The sequence below is a fragment of the Chiloscyllium plagiosum genome, chromosome 19, assembly GCF_004010195.1.
Source record: "Chiloscyllium plagiosum isolate BGI_BamShark_2017 chromosome 19, ASM401019v2, whole genome shotgun sequence".
Lineage (NCBI taxonomy): Eukaryota > Metazoa > Chordata > Chondrichthyes > Orectolobiformes > Hemiscylliidae > Chiloscyllium > Chiloscyllium plagiosum.
In genome coordinates, this window is record NC_057728.1 from 9,341,388 (window position 1) to 9,358,278 (window position 16,891).

General features: G+C 43.2%; 1 protein-coding gene across 4 annotated transcripts in view; it reads left to right on the plus strand.

Annotated features, from left to right (window-relative positions):
• pdzrn4 (PDZ domain containing ring finger 4) overlaps positions 1-16,891 on the plus strand; it is a 478,752-nt gene that overhangs the window by 457,852 nt on the left and 4,009 nt on the right. For all 4 annotated transcript variants that reach the window (XM_043709044.1, XM_043709045.1, XM_043709046.1 and 1 more), the window contains 3 exons: positions 4,352-4,414; positions 13,481-13,582; positions 15,004-15,120. In XM_043709044.1, coding sequence (XP_043564979.1) covers positions 4,352-4,414; positions 13,481-13,582; positions 15,004-15,120 — 282 coding nt within the window. The remainder of the gene's footprint in view (positions 1-4,351; positions 4,415-13,480; positions 13,583-15,003; positions 15,121-16,891) is intronic.

A 16,891-nucleotide genomic window follows, 5' to 3' on the forward strand; every position in this document is an offset into this window, starting at 1 on the left:
AAGGGCAACATTGGATCGACTTGTTTGGCAAACGCATTCATTTTTCAGTGGGAGCTAATCGTGTCAGTCCATCCATTCCAAATGCAAAGGATCATCGAAGTCACCATAGCACAGAATTACCATACCTGTAACACAATAGAAAGCCATTTGCTCCGTTGGCTCTGCATTCCGACCATATTCCCAGTTTGCCCACTCCCTTCTATGTTGTTTCTATCGAATGTCCTCTTGAGCGCTTCGATTGAACTTGACTGCCCAACAGTTCCAGGCAGTGCATTCCAAACCTTAATGGTCACTGGGTCAGCAAGTGATTTTCAAATCTCGTATTTGGTTCCTTTGGGGAAAAGCCAAAAGAAATGAAAGGGCTTCCCCACCCCCCCCACCCCCGCTCGCTAGAAGGGGAGCGTGAGAAAGAGAGAGAGAGAGCTACAAGCAGGGAACTCGTATCCAGCAAGATGGGGTCTACCTTGACGGATGAAAGGGAAGGGCGCTTCAGACGGAGGCACCGACAAGTACGGAAAGGAAGTCTTCCTGCCCGGGGCCCACCCTGGGGTACAGTCCAAAGGGTTGTTCCTGGCAGAAGGAGCGGTGTTCCTGACAAAGCATGACCTTGCGTAGTGATGTATCGCCAGATCACCGATCACTGCGTCTTGTTGAAAATTACCTGAGAATTCCTATGATGTGGAGGGGCTGGGTTGGACAAAATTTAAAATCATACGACACCAGGTTATAGTCCAATGGGTTTATTTCGGAGCGCTGCTCCGCAAGCCAGTGCTTCCAAATAAACCTGTTGGACTATAACCTAGTGTTGTGTGACTTTTAACCGAGAATTTCTAGTCTGGGAGGTGGATTATTCTAAAACATAGACCAAAATAAGCCACAGGCAGTGTCTCACGAAACACTGAGACATGCAGAGGTAAAACACAGCAGAATCATATTCTTGATCTTTTATTTTTGAAGTGATCAAGGAGCCATTAAGCCACACTTCAAGTGGTTCTCATTGTCAAAATTACAAAACAGGATTTATTTCACCGAGAGTGTGCCAGCTCAAAGCCAACTGCCTCTGACCAGATTAGACCAGTCCTGAAGATCTAGAATGTAGCGAAACTGATTCAACATCGCAATCATTACACCACAAAATTGCTGAGACCATTTGGCAACAATACGTAAAAAAGCCCATCACAACTGAGAAACAAAAGAGGAACATTTCAGAGACCTAATTTGTTGAAACAGGAATCCAAAGTCAAGCGAGAGAAACGAATAGGCGAAGGTAGTGCCGATCTGGCGATACATAGGCGAAGGGTATGTCAGGACCTTGCGGGAGAGTAAATTACGTCAGTATTAGGTAAGAGGTAGGGAGAGTTAATTGGGAGGAGCTGTTATCAGGCAAGTCCACATTTGACACTTGGGAATCATTTAAAATTCTGAACAGAGTTCAGGGCTGGCACATTCCAGAAAGGAAGAAGGCCAAGGATGGCAAGGCGAAGCACCCTTGGACAACAAGGGAGATTGCAAATTTAGTCAAAAGGAAAAAAGAAGCAAACATAAATCAGAGCCTGTGAGGAATATAAAGAAAGCAGCAAAGAGCTCAAGCAGGGATTTGGGAGAGCAAGAAGGACCCATGAATTGACCTTGGCTAGTAGGCTTAAAGAGGATCCCAAGGCATTCTATACATACATCAAAAACAAGAAGATAATTAGGGAGAAGGTAGGACACTTCGCTCAAAGATAAAGGAGAGGATATGAGTGGAATCCTAAGTAAGTTACATTGTATCAGTATTCACCCAGGATAGTGAGATTAGTGTGAAACATAGTAATGCGCTAGTGTACTTTGAGATCAAGAAAGAAGTGGTGTTGGATCTCTTGAAGAGCACTAGTGTAGCTAAGTCTATTCAGAGGTCTGTGACTAGCGGTGTCCCAGGGGTCTGTACTGGAATGTCTGCTGTTTGCGATATAGCTGTATATAAATGACTTGGATGCAAACATACGCAGTTGGGTCAGTAAGTTCGCAGGTGAGACAAAGATCGATCGAGTTGTGGATAGTGTACAAGATTGCCAAAGGATACAGCAGGGTATAGATCAGTTGTAGATACCAGAAGAGAAGTGACAGATACAGGTTAATCCAGCTAAGTGTGACGTGCTGCACTTTGGGAGATGAAATGTTAAGGTAATGGCAGGACCCTGAACAACATTAATATACTGAAGGATTTTGGGGTCTAAATCCATAACTCCCTGAAAGTAGCCACAGAAAAAGATAGGGTGATGAAGAAGGCATTCGGCATGCTTGCCTTTATTGGTCGAGGAACTGAGCATAAGAGTAATGTTGCAGCTTTGTAAAGCTTTGGTTAGGCCATACTTACAGTTTTATGTTCAATCCTGGTTGCCACATTACAGGCCAGGCATGGAGGGTTTGAAGAGGGCTCCGAAGAAGTTTATCAGGATGCTGTCTGGATTAAAGGAAAGGCTAGAAAAATTCAGGTCGTTTACTCTGGAGCAGCAGAGGCTATGGGGGAGACTTGATAGGAGCCTCTAAAATGATGAGATGCATAGATTGGGTTGACAGTCAGAATCTGTTTCCAAGAGTTGAAATGTCTAAAACTAACAGTCATGCATTTAAGATGCGAGGGGGTAAGTTAAAAGGGAGATGTGAGAGGCAAATTTGTTTTTTGCATAGAGAGTAGTAAGAGTCTGGAATGCTCTGCCAGGAGTGGTGGTGAAGGCAGATACAATAGGGGCATTTAAGGGACTTCTGGATAAATGCATGTATAGACAAGGATTGGAGGGATATGAATGAAGGGCAGGCAGAAGGGATTAGTCTAATTTGGCATCATATTCAGCACAACAATGTTGACGGAAGGACCCATTTCTGTGCTGCACAGTTGTATGATCTGTGTTCTGGCATACTCCACAACGAATCCTTGTACCTTGTCAAAAGTCTCTGCCATTTTCCTCTTTTGTCTCAGATCCTCTCTTCCATTTTACATCTCAGACTGTTACGCACTTTGGTCGGCCGCATGGTACTGGGCTTTTAAGCATCCTGCGCTGAGGCCTCTTCAGCTGTGTCAAGGCAAACATCAGAGTTTCTCACTTGGTTTATTCTGGGAACAGTGGAAAATTCCATTGAAGTGTACTCTCGGTCCACACTCCCTCCCTTCTCGAATGGATCTCGATAAATCCACTTGCTGATCTTGATCCTTTTGATATGGGTCCCATTATGTGAAAAATGTTTCTGGCTTGTGGGTCTTAATGCCAATTTGAGAAGAAGCATCAAACGATGAATTTGTGTGCTGACAATCAACAAAAAGATAGGGTGATGAAGAAGGCATTCGGCATGCTTGCCTTTATTGGTCGCGGAACTGAGCATAAGAGTAATGTTGCAGCTTTGTAATACATTTCAGTGCCATTTCTGCAAAACTCCAGTTCAACCTCGTATCTCTCAGTTGCAATTGCAGTCCCCTCAGAAACTATTTTGTAATTGTGCGTACCCGAAATCAGTATCTAGTAATCGCTATGCAATGTGACTGGCTGAGAGCTTCTTGCCCTCTGTTATCACTGTGCATTTACCTATTCCCTCATGGTCTGGAATGTCTTGCTGTATTTTCCAACACCATTGACTTGTGTTTCATATCCAACCTTCCTTTAAGTCAGTCTTTGCATCAGTCAAATTAGAGTCCCTATTCTATTGGCATGTCCAAGTGCTTTGGATGTTTCTTTCCTGATTTAGGAAACTTGGATTCGAATTTGGGGTGCACACATTTACAGTATTGTTTCTGAGGGGACTGAGATTGCAACTGAGAGATACTAGGTCGAACTTGAGTTTTGCAGAAATGGCACTGAAGCGTATAAGTTTGTTGATTGTCAGCACACAAACTCATCGTTTGGTCCCCTGAACCTATTCTGCCATCTAATCAGATTCAATAACTGGGTGGCACGGTGGCTCAGTGGTTAGCATTGCTGCCTCACAGCGCCAGGGACCCAATTTGATTCCCACCCTGGGCGACTGTCTGTGTGGAATTTGCACATTCTCCCCGTGTCTGCGTGGGTTTCCTCTGGGTGCTCCGGTTTCCTCCCACAATCCAAAGATGTGTAGGTCAGGTGAATTGGCCATGCTAAATTGCCCATAGTGTTTGGTGCATTAGCCAGGAGTAAATATAGGGTAGGGGAGTGGATTTGGGTGAGTTACTCTTCAGAGGGTTGGTGTGGACTTGTTGGGCCGAAGGGCCTGTTTCCATACTGTAGGGAATCTAATCTAACTGCATTCATCTTCGATTGCTTGCTTTAGATGGCTGCTTTTAATCGTTTGTCAAATTCTCTGCTCATTCGCTTAACCTTAATCATTTCTTTCATTTCTCCAGGTCGACCCAAACAGCATTGCGGCGAAAGATGGGCGTATCAGAGAGGGCGATCGGATCGTTCAAGTAAGTCTAGGTGGAAACGTTGGTGTGAGGGAAATGTTGGTGTGAGGGAAATCTCACAGCCCCTGTGGGTGAGACTGAGGAAGAAAGGCTGACCATAACATGAGTGACCCTAAAAGAGAGAGATCAGCGAGCAAGTGACTGCCTTTGAGGGTCATTCCTGACATATACAACTGAATGCAATGCTGCACGTGAGCGATAAGCTCAGGGTCGTTTTAATTCCATCGGGATGTCTCCTAGTTTTGTGCATTAAATACAATACCGCAGCTGGTGCTTTACAATGTTGAGGCGAGTAGCTCAGGCTGTAATCACTATAGCAACCATCAGATTGGATCCTCCTAAATAACTTGGACCTGTACCAAAATGAAATGTTCAAAATAACTAGAAACAGTTGTCACGTAATAGCTGCTTTATTGGAGTGGGAATCATTGGGTGTTCATTCTTTTATGAACCTTTTTACTCACAACATTGTGTAAGATTGCCAGTTATGTATATCTATCCTTTCAAACCTGAAGATGTGTATTTCCTTATGTGTCCTGACCATTTGGTCAATTTTATGCATGCAACTGATTTCAGAACTTGACAAGGTGTACCTGGAATGAGGTACTTTATCCCCACTGTCTACTGCTGATGAAGACCATGTCAGGACCAGAGCACAGTGTATCCTATGCCATTGAACCTTGTGCTAACAAAATATGAAAATGTAACAAGGAGCGAGGAGAACAGTTGCAGAATTGAGAAGCATAGCACAAGGCTGACGAAGTGGCATGTGGTAGAAGAAAGTTGTCGCTGTATTTTGAAGTACTGTATGTTGGAATAACGATAGTTGGGTTTACGAAGTGGAGTGACGTTAAGGAGAATCTGGATCTCATGCAGAGCAGTGTGTAAAGTAGGTAGAAGCAGTTGATAAAGTGTCAAGAAAATATTTGGCCTCCTGAGTATTCTCTATCACGGTGTAAGTGTACAGGTGCTAAGAGGTTATACCAACATCTGTGCTGGCTAGGCATCAGCAAAGGATGCAAAGATCTTTGAAAATGCTGAGCACTTTTTCTGATGTGACACAGGGGATGAGAGATTTTTGTTCAGCAAAGACACTGTGAGTATTGTCGTTAGGGATGTCACAACATAGTTGGGAAAGTGAAGTGATCACCGCGCCCTGCTAGTCTGGGATCACAGCAAAAGGTAAGAACGTGATCTAAACCCGTAGCATTCCTGAATCACCTGTGTGGTGGAATCACGTCTACAGAAATTGCTCACATTATTCCACACCTCTGAAGCTGGGGGGGTTATCAGAAATAAGTACATTTTAATACACGTAAAGAGCAATTAACTATCGACTCATGGCTTTACCTATTACAAGTTTAATCCCATTTTATGAAACAGAAATGTATTTTTGCAAACAGTAAGAAATAAAGTTACAAAACACATTCAAAACATGCAATCCACAGAATTCATTGAGACGTTCCTTTGCCTTGCCAGGAATTTCTATTAGAGTACAGCATGGAAACAGACCCTTCAGTCCAACTCTCCATGCCGACCAGATATCCCAACCCAATCCCACCTGCCAGCACCAGGCCCATATCCCTTCAAACCCTTCCTGTTCATATACCCATCCAGATGCCTTTTAAATGTTGCAGTTGTACTAGCCTCCACCACTTCCTCTGGCAGCTCATTCCATACACATACCACCCTCTGTGTGAAATAGTTGCCCCTTAGGTCTCATTTCTTTCTTTCCCCTCTCACTTTAAACCTATGCCCTCTAGTTCTGGACCTCCTGACCCCAGGGCAAAGACTTTGTCTATTTATCCTATCTGTGCCTCTCATGATTTTATAAACCTCTATAAAGTCACCCCTCAGCGTCTGACGCTCCAGGGAAAACAGCCCTAGCCTATTCAACCTCCCCTTATAGCTCAAATCCTCTAACCCTGGCAACATCCTTGTAAATCTTTTCTGAACCCTTTCAAGTTACACAACATCTTTCCGATAGAAAGGAGACCAGAATTACACGCAGTATTCCAACAGTGGCCTAACCAATGTCCTGTATAGCCGCAACATGACCTCCCAACTCCTGTACTCAATACTCTGACTAATAAAGGAAAAGCATACCAAATGCCCTTTTCACTATCCTTTCGACCTGCGACTCCACTTTCAAAGAGCTGTGAACTTGCACTCCAAGGTCTCTTTGTTCAGCAACACTCCTGCAAACCTTATCATTAAGTGTATAAGTCCTGCTGAGATTTGCTTTCCCAAAATGCAGAACCTCCATCTCACTGCTCAGCCCACTGGTCCATCTGATTAAGATCCCATTGTAAGCTGAGGGAACTTTCTTCGCTGTCCACTACACCTCCAATTTTGGTGTCATCTGCAAACTTACTAACTATACCTCTTATGCTCACATCTAAATCATTTATATAAATGATGAAAAGTAGTGGACCCAGCACCGATCCTTGTGGCACTCCGCTGGTCACAGGCCTCCAGTCTGAAAAACAACCCTCCACCACCACCCTCTGTCTTCTACCTTTGAGCCAGTTCTGTATCCAAATGACAAGTTCTTCCTGTATTCCATGAGATCTAACCTTGCTCATCAGCCTCCCATGGGGAACTTTGTTGAACGCCTTACTAAAGTCCAAATAGATCACATCTACCGCTCTGCCCTCATCAATCCTCTTTGTTACTTCTTCAAAAAACTCAATCAAGTTTGTGAGACATGATTTCCCATGCATAAAGCCATGTTGATTATCCCTAATCAGTCCTTGCCTTTCCAAATACATTTACATCCTGTCCCTCAGGATTCCCTCCAACAACTTGTTCACCAACGATCTGGTCTATAGTTCCCTGGTTTGTTCTTACCACCCTTCTTAAACAGTGGCACTATGTTAGCCAACCTCCAGTCTTCTAGCACTTCACTTGTGACTATCGATGATACACATATTTCAGCAAGAGACCCAGCAATCACTTCCCTAGCTTCCCACAGAGTTCTAGGGTATACCTGATCAGGTCCTCTGGATATATCCATTATTATGCGTTTCAAGACATCCAGCATTTGTTCCTCTGCAATATGGATATTTTTCAAGATGTCACCATCCAATTCCTTACATTCTATATCTGCCATGTCCCTTTCCATAGTAAATACTGATGCAAAATACTCTTAGTATCTGCCCCATCTCCTACAGCCCCACACGAAGGCCGCCTTGCTGATCTTTGAGGGCCCTATTCTCTCCCTAGTTACCCTTTTGTCCTTAATGTATTTGTAAAACCCTTTGGATTCTCCTTAATTCTATTTGCCAAAGCTATCTCATGTCCACTTTTTGCCCTCCTGATTTCTTTCTTAAGCATACTTCTACTGCCTTTATACTCTTCTAAGGATTCACTCGATCTATCCTGTCTATACCTGACATATGCTTCCTTCTTTTTCTTAACCACATCCTCAATTTGCTTAGACATCCAGCATTACCTATACCTACCAGTCTTTCCTTTCACCCTAACAGGAATATACTTTCTCTGGATTCTCGTTATCTCATTTCTGAAGGCTTTCCATTTTCCAGCCATTCCTTTACCGGCGAACATCTGTCCGCAATCAGCTTTTGAAAGTTCTTGCCTAATACCGTCAAAATTGACCTTTTTCCAATTTAGAACTTCAACTTTTAGATCTGGTCTATCCTTTTCCATCACTGTTTTAAAACTAATAGAATTAGGGTCGCTGGCCCCACTGACACCTCAGTCACTTGCCCTACCTTATTTCCCAAGAGTTTTGCACCTTCTGTAATTGGTACATCCACATACTGAATCAGAAAATTTTCTTGTACACACTTAACAAATTCCTCTCCAACTAAACCCTTAACCCTATGGCAGTCCCAGTCTATGTTTGGAAAGTTAAAAGCTCCTACCATAACCACCCTATTATTCTTACAGATAGCTGAGATCTCCTTACAAATTTGTTTCGCAATTTCCCTCTGACTATTGGGGGGTCTATAATACAATCCCAATAAGGTGTCATCCCTTTCTTCTTCAGTTGCACCCAAATAACTTCCCTGAATGTATTTCCGGGAATATCCTCCCTCAATACAGCCGTAATGCTATCCCTTATCAAAAATGCCACTCCCCCTCCTGTCTTGCCTCCCTTTCTGTCCTCCTTGTAGCATTTGTACCCTGGAGCATTAAGCTGCCAGTCCTGCCCATCTCTGAGCCATGTTTCTGTAATTGCTATGTTATCCCAGTCCCATGTTCCTAACCATGCCCTGAGTTCATGCATTGAAATAGTTTAGTTTATCAGACCTACCTTGTTCTCTGCTTTGTCCCAGCTTGCCCTGACTGTTTGACTCACCTTTGTTCTCGACAAGTCTCAGAATGAAACTTTCCTCACTATCTCCCTGTGTTCTCTCTTCCCCCCCAATTTACTAGTTTAAATGCTCTAGAGCAACTCTAGCAAATCTCCCTGCCAGTATATTAGTCCCCTTCCAATTTAGGTGCAATCTGCCCTTCTTGTACAGGTCACTTCTACCCCAAAAGAGATTCCAATGATCCAAAAATGTGAATCCTTCTCCCGTACACCAGCTCCTCAGCCATGAATTCATCTGCTCTGTCTTCATATTCCTGCCCTCACTAGCTTAGCACCGGGAGTAATCCAGATATTACTACTCTCGAGGCCCTCCTTTTTAATTTCTTGCCTAACTCTCAGTAATTTCCCATCAGAATCTCAACCTTTTCCCTTCCTATATCGTTGGTTCCAATGTGTACAATAACCTCCTGCTGGCCCCTCTCCCCCTTGAGACATCCTTGATCCTGGCACCAGGGAAGCAACACACCATTCTGATTTTTCGCTGCTGGCCACACAAACATCTGTCTGTACCTCGGACTAGAGAGTCCCCTAACACAATTGATCGCTTGGAACCCGATGTACCTCTCATTACATTACAGCCAGTCTCGATACCAGAAACTTGGCTGTTCGTGCTGTGTGCCCCTGAGAATCCATCACCTCTTACATTTTCCTAAACAGCATACTTGTTTGAAATGGGAATAGCCACGGAAGACTCCTGCACTACCTGCCCACCTCTCTTACCTTTCCTGGAGTTAACACATCTATGTGACTGTATCTGAGACTTTCCCCCCTTCCTATAACTGCCATCCTTCACATCCCCTTACTCTTGTAAATTCATGATTGCCTCTAACTGCCTCTCCAACCAATCCATTTGATCCAATAGGATTTGCAACCAAAGGCATTTATTGCAGATATAATCCTCAGTAACCCATAAACTCTCCCTAAATTCCCACATCTGACAAGAAAAGCATACCACTCTACTAAAGGCCATTTTTGCTTCTTTCAATCTACAGACCCAGAAAATAGCACTGTCTTATTCCCCTACAAAACACCAGGTTAAATTAATACATACGGCTTATATTTTAAGTTTAATCAAGGGACGTTGCTTAATAAAACATAGAACCCACTGTACTCGCTACTGCAGACGTATTTTAAGGCCACGCTTAAAATCCACTTATCTGTTTCTGTGCTGTGACCTCTCCCAGACAGGTTCCTCCAAGATCATTGTGAATTTCACTGTTCTTCAGTCACCTTTCTTTTGGTTCTTTGATTTCTTTGCCGGAGGCACAGGGTAATTGGTACAGTAACTACAAAGTCTCTGTGAACATCACAGACTAAAGGTTATGCTAACTGGCAAAAGTATCAGTGGAATTTTCTAACGTGGGATGCAATACCTTGGAGCAAGTGTGCTCGCTTTCAGAATTCCAATTCAGCCCAGACAAATATTCCATTTAGAATACGGTTGTGCATGTATAGTTGAAATTAAAAAACTTGTAGTTCAGTAAGAAGTGCAAAAGAGCAGTAAGTGTTTCAAACAGGCAAGGCACTGTGTAAGTCTACTGTTGTAAATTGTGTGCATCTGAATGGATGAAGACCTTGAAATGATGCAGCCAAGGTATGTGAAGGGCAAAATAGTTTTGATAGAGTAGAGCAGAGACGTGTTGTTGTGGGCGAATTCAGAGTGGAATGGAGCAAACTTCAAATTAGGTTTTGGACTTTCAAGGATAGGGAAATGCTTTCCCACCTATATAACAGTGGAGTTGAAGAATTCTCACTTCAACTGCAAAGGCAAAAGGTGTGGATGTAGAAATGAAACAGAAAGCGACGAGTTGTTTATTGTCAGTAATGTTCTCCAATTTTACTAGGGAATGTGTATTGACTTCTCAATAATGCAGATCATTTGAGTCTGGACATTGAAGCTGCTCATTTATTGGAATAAATGAGCAATTAAAAAGTCACCAACAATGTCTCTCTGGTGTTTGGGGGTGGAATAGCAGTGCTGGTGGGAATGTCAGTGATACAAAGAGAGATATGGGCAAATTCAAGGAGATAACATCTTGTATCACAATGTGTAAAATGTTGTTCAGCCAAAATACTCAGATCTGCAACATTTCTTCAAATCAAACCTCTGTTCATTCTTGCATGACATCGGAGAGCAATACGTGGTCCATTCTTCATCTGCTCATCGAGGCCCCAATCTGTGAAATTCCCTTTGTAAACGTATGTCATTTTAAAAAAAATTGTTAATGTGTGCATCTCTCTAATGAAGTCGGCAGTTGGCCTAATGTCTCTTCCTGCCGTTGGGTGTGATGTTTTATTTGAGAGCCTTCCTCCCAATTGGTTCAGTAATGGTGACTACATCAGCAGAAGTTTATAATTTGTATCAAGTGAAGTGAGTGTGCAATATTTGAAGTGACGATCGCGGACAGACTCTTTGGAACTGCGAAATTAGTTGCAGTAGTGTTTTAAAACAGAGAAAGTGATTTTTTTATGGATTTGGTGGAAATCCTTGTGTGTTTGTTTGAGTCACATGACTGCGAAGGGTGGTGAAATTTGAGATTGATTTTGAAAGTTCTCAATGTTATCGGGAATACAGCCCACAGTTTTATTTCAGCCTGAACAGAAAGTATATAGTCATTTTCTTGGCTGATTGCGTGATTTATTTACGATTAGATGGAATAGGAGAATTGCATTTGGCAGGTGGATCAGTTTTTCAACAACATGTTGGTACAGTTGTGGTCACACTTGAGCTTCAGCGTTACAGGAGAGTTGGTGTCATCAGAGCTTTTGGTTTGTGTTGTTTGTGTACTCGATCTGGGGTGATGCAAATATTGTCTTCATTTCATAACTCAGTTAGAGACAAAGAAACTACAGATGGTGGAATCCAAAGCAGACAAGCAGGGGGCTGGAAAAACACAGCAAGCCGGGCAGCATCTGGAGGTGGAGAAGTCAACGTTTCCAGTATAGCCCTTCTTCGGGACTGGGGGTGGATGTAAGGGGAGCTGCAGATTAAGGCGGGGGGGAGGTGGTGGGGGTGGGGGGGGGATTGGGGCGAGAGGAGCTGGAAAGGGAGTCGGGGATGGAAAGGGAGGTTACTTGAAATTAGAGATCTCAATGTTGACTCCTTCAGTCTGTAGGCTGTCCAGGTGGAAGATGAGGTGTTGTTACTCCAATTTGCGGTCTGATTCGCTGCAGCAATGGAGGAGGCCGCGGATGGTCTTGTCAGAGAGGGAATGGGAAAAGGAATTAAAATGGGCAGTGACTGGGAGGTCAGGTTGGCCCCTGCAGGCCTGGCTGAAATGCTTCGGGAAACGTGCCCTGAGTTTACATTTGGTCTGATGTAGAGAAGACCTCATTGGGAGCACCGGATACAGTAAATTAGGTTGGAGGAGAGGCAGGTGTACCTCTGTCTCACCTGGAAGGACTGTTTGGGGCCTTGGATGGAGGTGATAGAGGTACTATGCCAGCAGGCTTTGCATCTATTAGGTTGCAGGGGAAGATACTACGGGTTTGGGGGGTGGGTGGAGTGGGTTTATTGGGGAGAGTAGCGCAAACTGTGAACAAAAGTATGCAATTGTAGTGTTAGTGAAGGATTATTTTTATTTGTTTACAATTTGGAAAAGTTGAAGGGTATACATGTGCACAATATCTGATTCAGGTGAGAAATAAAGAGGTTAGGTTTCCTGTCAAGACCATTTTGTGTACGCCTAGTAGAAGCAGTCACGTCTTGCTGGTAACGTGGGAGTGACTCGTTTTAAGGCAGTCCCACATGTCAGGCAGTTGTTTGAGTCAATTCAGCAGAGCATAAAGAGATTAAATCAGTGACAACTGTATGGCATCCAGTCAGGTGTATTGGAGATTCAAGGGCTGCTTTAATGCAGGGCAAGCTTTCTAGTTGAATCTGGGCTAAATTTGATAATACTTTGACCTGCTGTTAATGAAATTGCAGGAGTATATGGGGACATATCTTGTTTTGGTAAGCAGGAGCATAGGAAGACAGTCCATTAAGTGTTCTGGTGGGTCTGGTACATTGAAGAAGCTTCACCATTTTTGTCGCTACTGATATTTGGAAGTACTGATATGTAAGTATTAACAAGATAACCTCCTCAGTTTTTGCGTGAATTACCTTTTGGGATCTGTTTTGAAAAAGTTCCAGTGTTTCAAATTTTATTTAACAAGTTGTTTCTTCCTGCGTAGTGAAAAGGTGCATTGTGAGTGAGCCTTTGTCCAAACAACGTTTGTGTTTTAACCCAAACAATGACGTTGTGGTTCGGTGTCAACAGTGTAAAGTAGTCGTGGGTCTGCTAGCGATGCAGCTGCTGTCGTGAGACCAGGCAGCATTATGTTTCTTCGCAGCCTCCTTCCCCGTCCAAGTGGGGGTTGGCTGATGCCAATTGCTGCAGTGTAACCTGCGACGGACGCATCCATTATCTCTAAAGGGAAGGGAGGTGAACGGCACATGTCGTGTGTCAGTGATTGGAGTTGGTGGTTATCTGTCGGTCGATGGAGCACATGTTAAGCATTGATGAACATTAAGGCTTCTTTTGACGTCAGGATTCCTTTGTCTATTGATAGCAATGCTGTGCAGAGGGTTCCTAATCGATTGGTGTCAGTTGCTTTGGTCACAAAGTGGAAAGCTATGTGAATTCTTAACCGAGATGAGTTGTCATTTGCATTGTCCAATGTCAACCGTCAACAGTGTGAGAGCAACAGCTGCCTTTTTGTCTTGACGATTTGTTTGTTTCTCGCAGATAAATGGGAAGGACGTTCAAGATCGGGAGGAGGCCGTGGCCTTACTGTCCAGCGAGGAAAGCAGGAACATTCTGTTGCTGGTTGCCAGACCAGAGATTCAGGCAAGTATTGCATTGAGAACAAATTAGCTTGCTGTGTGGAGGGAGTCTTTCACATGTTGGAATGGTCGTGGAGAGTTTCTCGACAAGAGACATCTTTCACATTTGACATTGAAGTGAACATAACAGGTCATTATGATGCCATGAGATATCAGGAAGGAGCCTTCAGTTAACTGGGCTTGATGACATGTTTTTCAGCCGAGTATCGGCTGCAGGTTAGGCATTGTGGAGGCGTTAACATTCAGCACTACATTTCTACATGTCCGCTTGGATTACTCATGGACAGTGTACCGCAGAGATTGAAGTGGTACTAATGCATGAACCCAGGTTTTTATTAGATTGGTTGTTCTCTCTTGCCGTCCATAGCCAGTGTGGACAGTTGGAATCAAGGTGATACTAGAAGTGTCGTGTTGACGACTCCTCCATGTGGTCGAGGATAGGCGTCTGTCAAATTTTCATCAATGCGATGAGTCTGCGAGTAGTTTGAAAGGTTGTAGAAGCACCATCAAGACCAGCAGTGAAATTTGCAGCGATTGCCAAATTATATTGTTATGTCAGAATGAAAGTGAGAGAATACATCATCTTTGGCTTAAATGAGGTTTTGAGTGAAAGTTCAGTGGCCAGCACTGCTGCCTCACAGTGCCAGGGTCCCGGGTTCAATTCCGACTGTCTGTGTGCAGTTTCCACATTCTCTCTATGTCTGCGTGATTTTCCGCCAGGTCCTCCGGTTTCCTCCCACAATCCAAAGATGTGCAGGGTTAGGTGGATTGACCATGCCAAATTGCCCATAGTGTTGAGTGATGTACAGATTAGGTGCATTAGTCAGCCGTAAATAATAGGATAGGTGAATGGGTCTGAGTGGGTTACTCTTCGGAGGGTCGGTATGGATTTGTTAGGCCGAAGGGCCTGTTTCCACACTGTAGGGATTCTATGATTCTTGGTGTATTTTATGTCTCCACCTGTATCCTTTGCAGGATTTCTTTTTAAATATGAGGATCCCATGGCCCTAAATGAGTCCATTATCCACCTGAATTGGTACTTAGAATGAAGTACAATGTCGGGTTCCATTGGGATTTGCAATGATGAGCTAGAATGTTAAACTGCACTTAGTGCATCCTTTCATTTTGCAATATCTGCACATTGCTTGTGCAATGTCTAGAGTTATGGAAAGCGATATAAGTGCAAATCTCGAGGTTTAGAAAGTGTGGGCGGGGGGTTTTGTCAATGTTTTTGGTGGCAGCTAGAATATACCAGAGGAACAGTTGAATCTGCAGGTTTCATCATGCAATGCATTTATGGCACTTGTTACGGTGCACGGGACAGCAATGTAAGATTGTTTCATGGTAGAGAGTCAGTATTATGTGACTGGAGCGTGCCCTCATGCCCTTTTTTGTAACACCCTGTCTCTTCCCCGTTTCTGCCAGTTGGATGAAGGATGGCTTGATGATGACCGGAATGAATTTCTTGATGAGCTTCATATGGATATGTTGGAACAGCAACACAATCAGGCAATGCAGTTCACAGCTACCACACTTGAGCAGGTAAAATTCATGACAGCTTAACAGGTTCTCATCTGATACTTGCTCATGGAAAATGTTTACACTGCACTAAGTGACATTCGCATATTTTGCCCTTCAGAACCACTTTATTAAAAAACAGCTAGTTGACACAAAGCTGTTAGAAATGAAGAAAATCAATCAACACAGTCCTGCCATACTTGTGCTTTTTCATTGAGAATTCTCTAACCTTTTTCATTCGTTGTCAAATTTGTTTACCTCATCTGGAATGTATTTTGTTTCTGCACTGATTTGTGGAACCATGGAAGAGTTACAGTACAGGTACAAGCCTTTCAGCCTATTGTCCATTCTGGGAAAGGAACAAATACAGTCTCAATGCTCCCACCCTTTACCCATACTAACTAGAGTCACCCCATTCTGTATTCTTCAATCCATAACTCGGGAGTCATCCACACTTCAATGTGGCGTTTGTATTTACTGCCCAACCCCTTTTGGACTCTGAATTTGTGTCTGTGTTAAAGGTGAATGTCAGGAGTCCAGTTCTTAATATCCAGCTTGAGACTGTCACACTTAATTTGTTAAGACCTTACTACCATACTGCCATAAAATTCTCCCCAATTTCCTAATATATCAGCAGCAAAGCTTTGATTTAAGCTTTTCAACCTGTAATAGACAAGAGTGCTCAAGCAAGGAATAGTCCTGTAGGTAGCAGATTACCCACTGCCATTAGCTAATAGTTGCCAAACACTGGATTATCAAATGGAATCAGTTCATCCATTGCTTATCATTATGTTGTTCGGACTGGTGCCAAACTTGACCATATTGAGAATGAACCAGGAAGCCAGTAATCTGATGTCCACAATTGTTCTCATATTCCATACATCCCAATGGTCTCACTTCTAACTGGCACTGGATTTTTCTAACTGGCAGTGATCCCTATTTGACCTGAGCATTAGTAAAGCCCTTCAGTCAGCTAAAACCAGTTCACTTCTCTGATGATCATATGATCATCATTTGATCATTCCACAGCTGTTTCGCCACCACTAAATTTCCCACTAACCTTCCCTGATTTAAGGAAAACCATCCCAACTTTTTGTTCTGTTGAAGGGTCAGTGGACCCAAAACATTAACTCTGGTTTCTCTCCACAGATGCTGCCAGACCGGCTCAGTCTTTCCAGCAATTTCTGTTTCTGTTGCCAACTTTCCTGCTGTCTTCACTTAACTGAAGCCCCTCATCACAAGTACAAGTACCTTTCCAGTAAATCCCTGCACCTACATTAATATCTTCTCAGAGTAGGCCTGGAATAACTGAATGACATTAATGATTCATTGTTGCTTCATATTTGCATTGATTAAATCAATTATCCTGAGATTACATTACGGTCTTACTTATTCTTCCCTTTGCTGTTAAGACTTGCACAGACAGCACAAGATTTCTCTCTAGGTAAAAACAATGACTGCAGATGCTGGAAACCAGATTCTGGATTAGTGGTGCTGGAAGAGCACAGCGGTTTAGGCAGCATCCGAGGAGCAATAAAATCGACGTTTTGAGCAAAAGCCCTTCATCAGGCTTTATTCCTGATGAAGGGCTTTTGCCCGAAACGTCGATTTTTCTGCTCCTTGGATGCTGCCTGAACTGCTGTGCTCTTCCAGCACCACTAATCCAGAAACAAGATTTCTCTCTGCTGCACCTTTTTAAAAATTTACTGTTTCCTTTAAAGGTTTACTTGTTTCTTTGATTTATTCTGCATCCTTCTTACTTCCATTGGGAAAAATTCCATCTCCCAAATAGTTG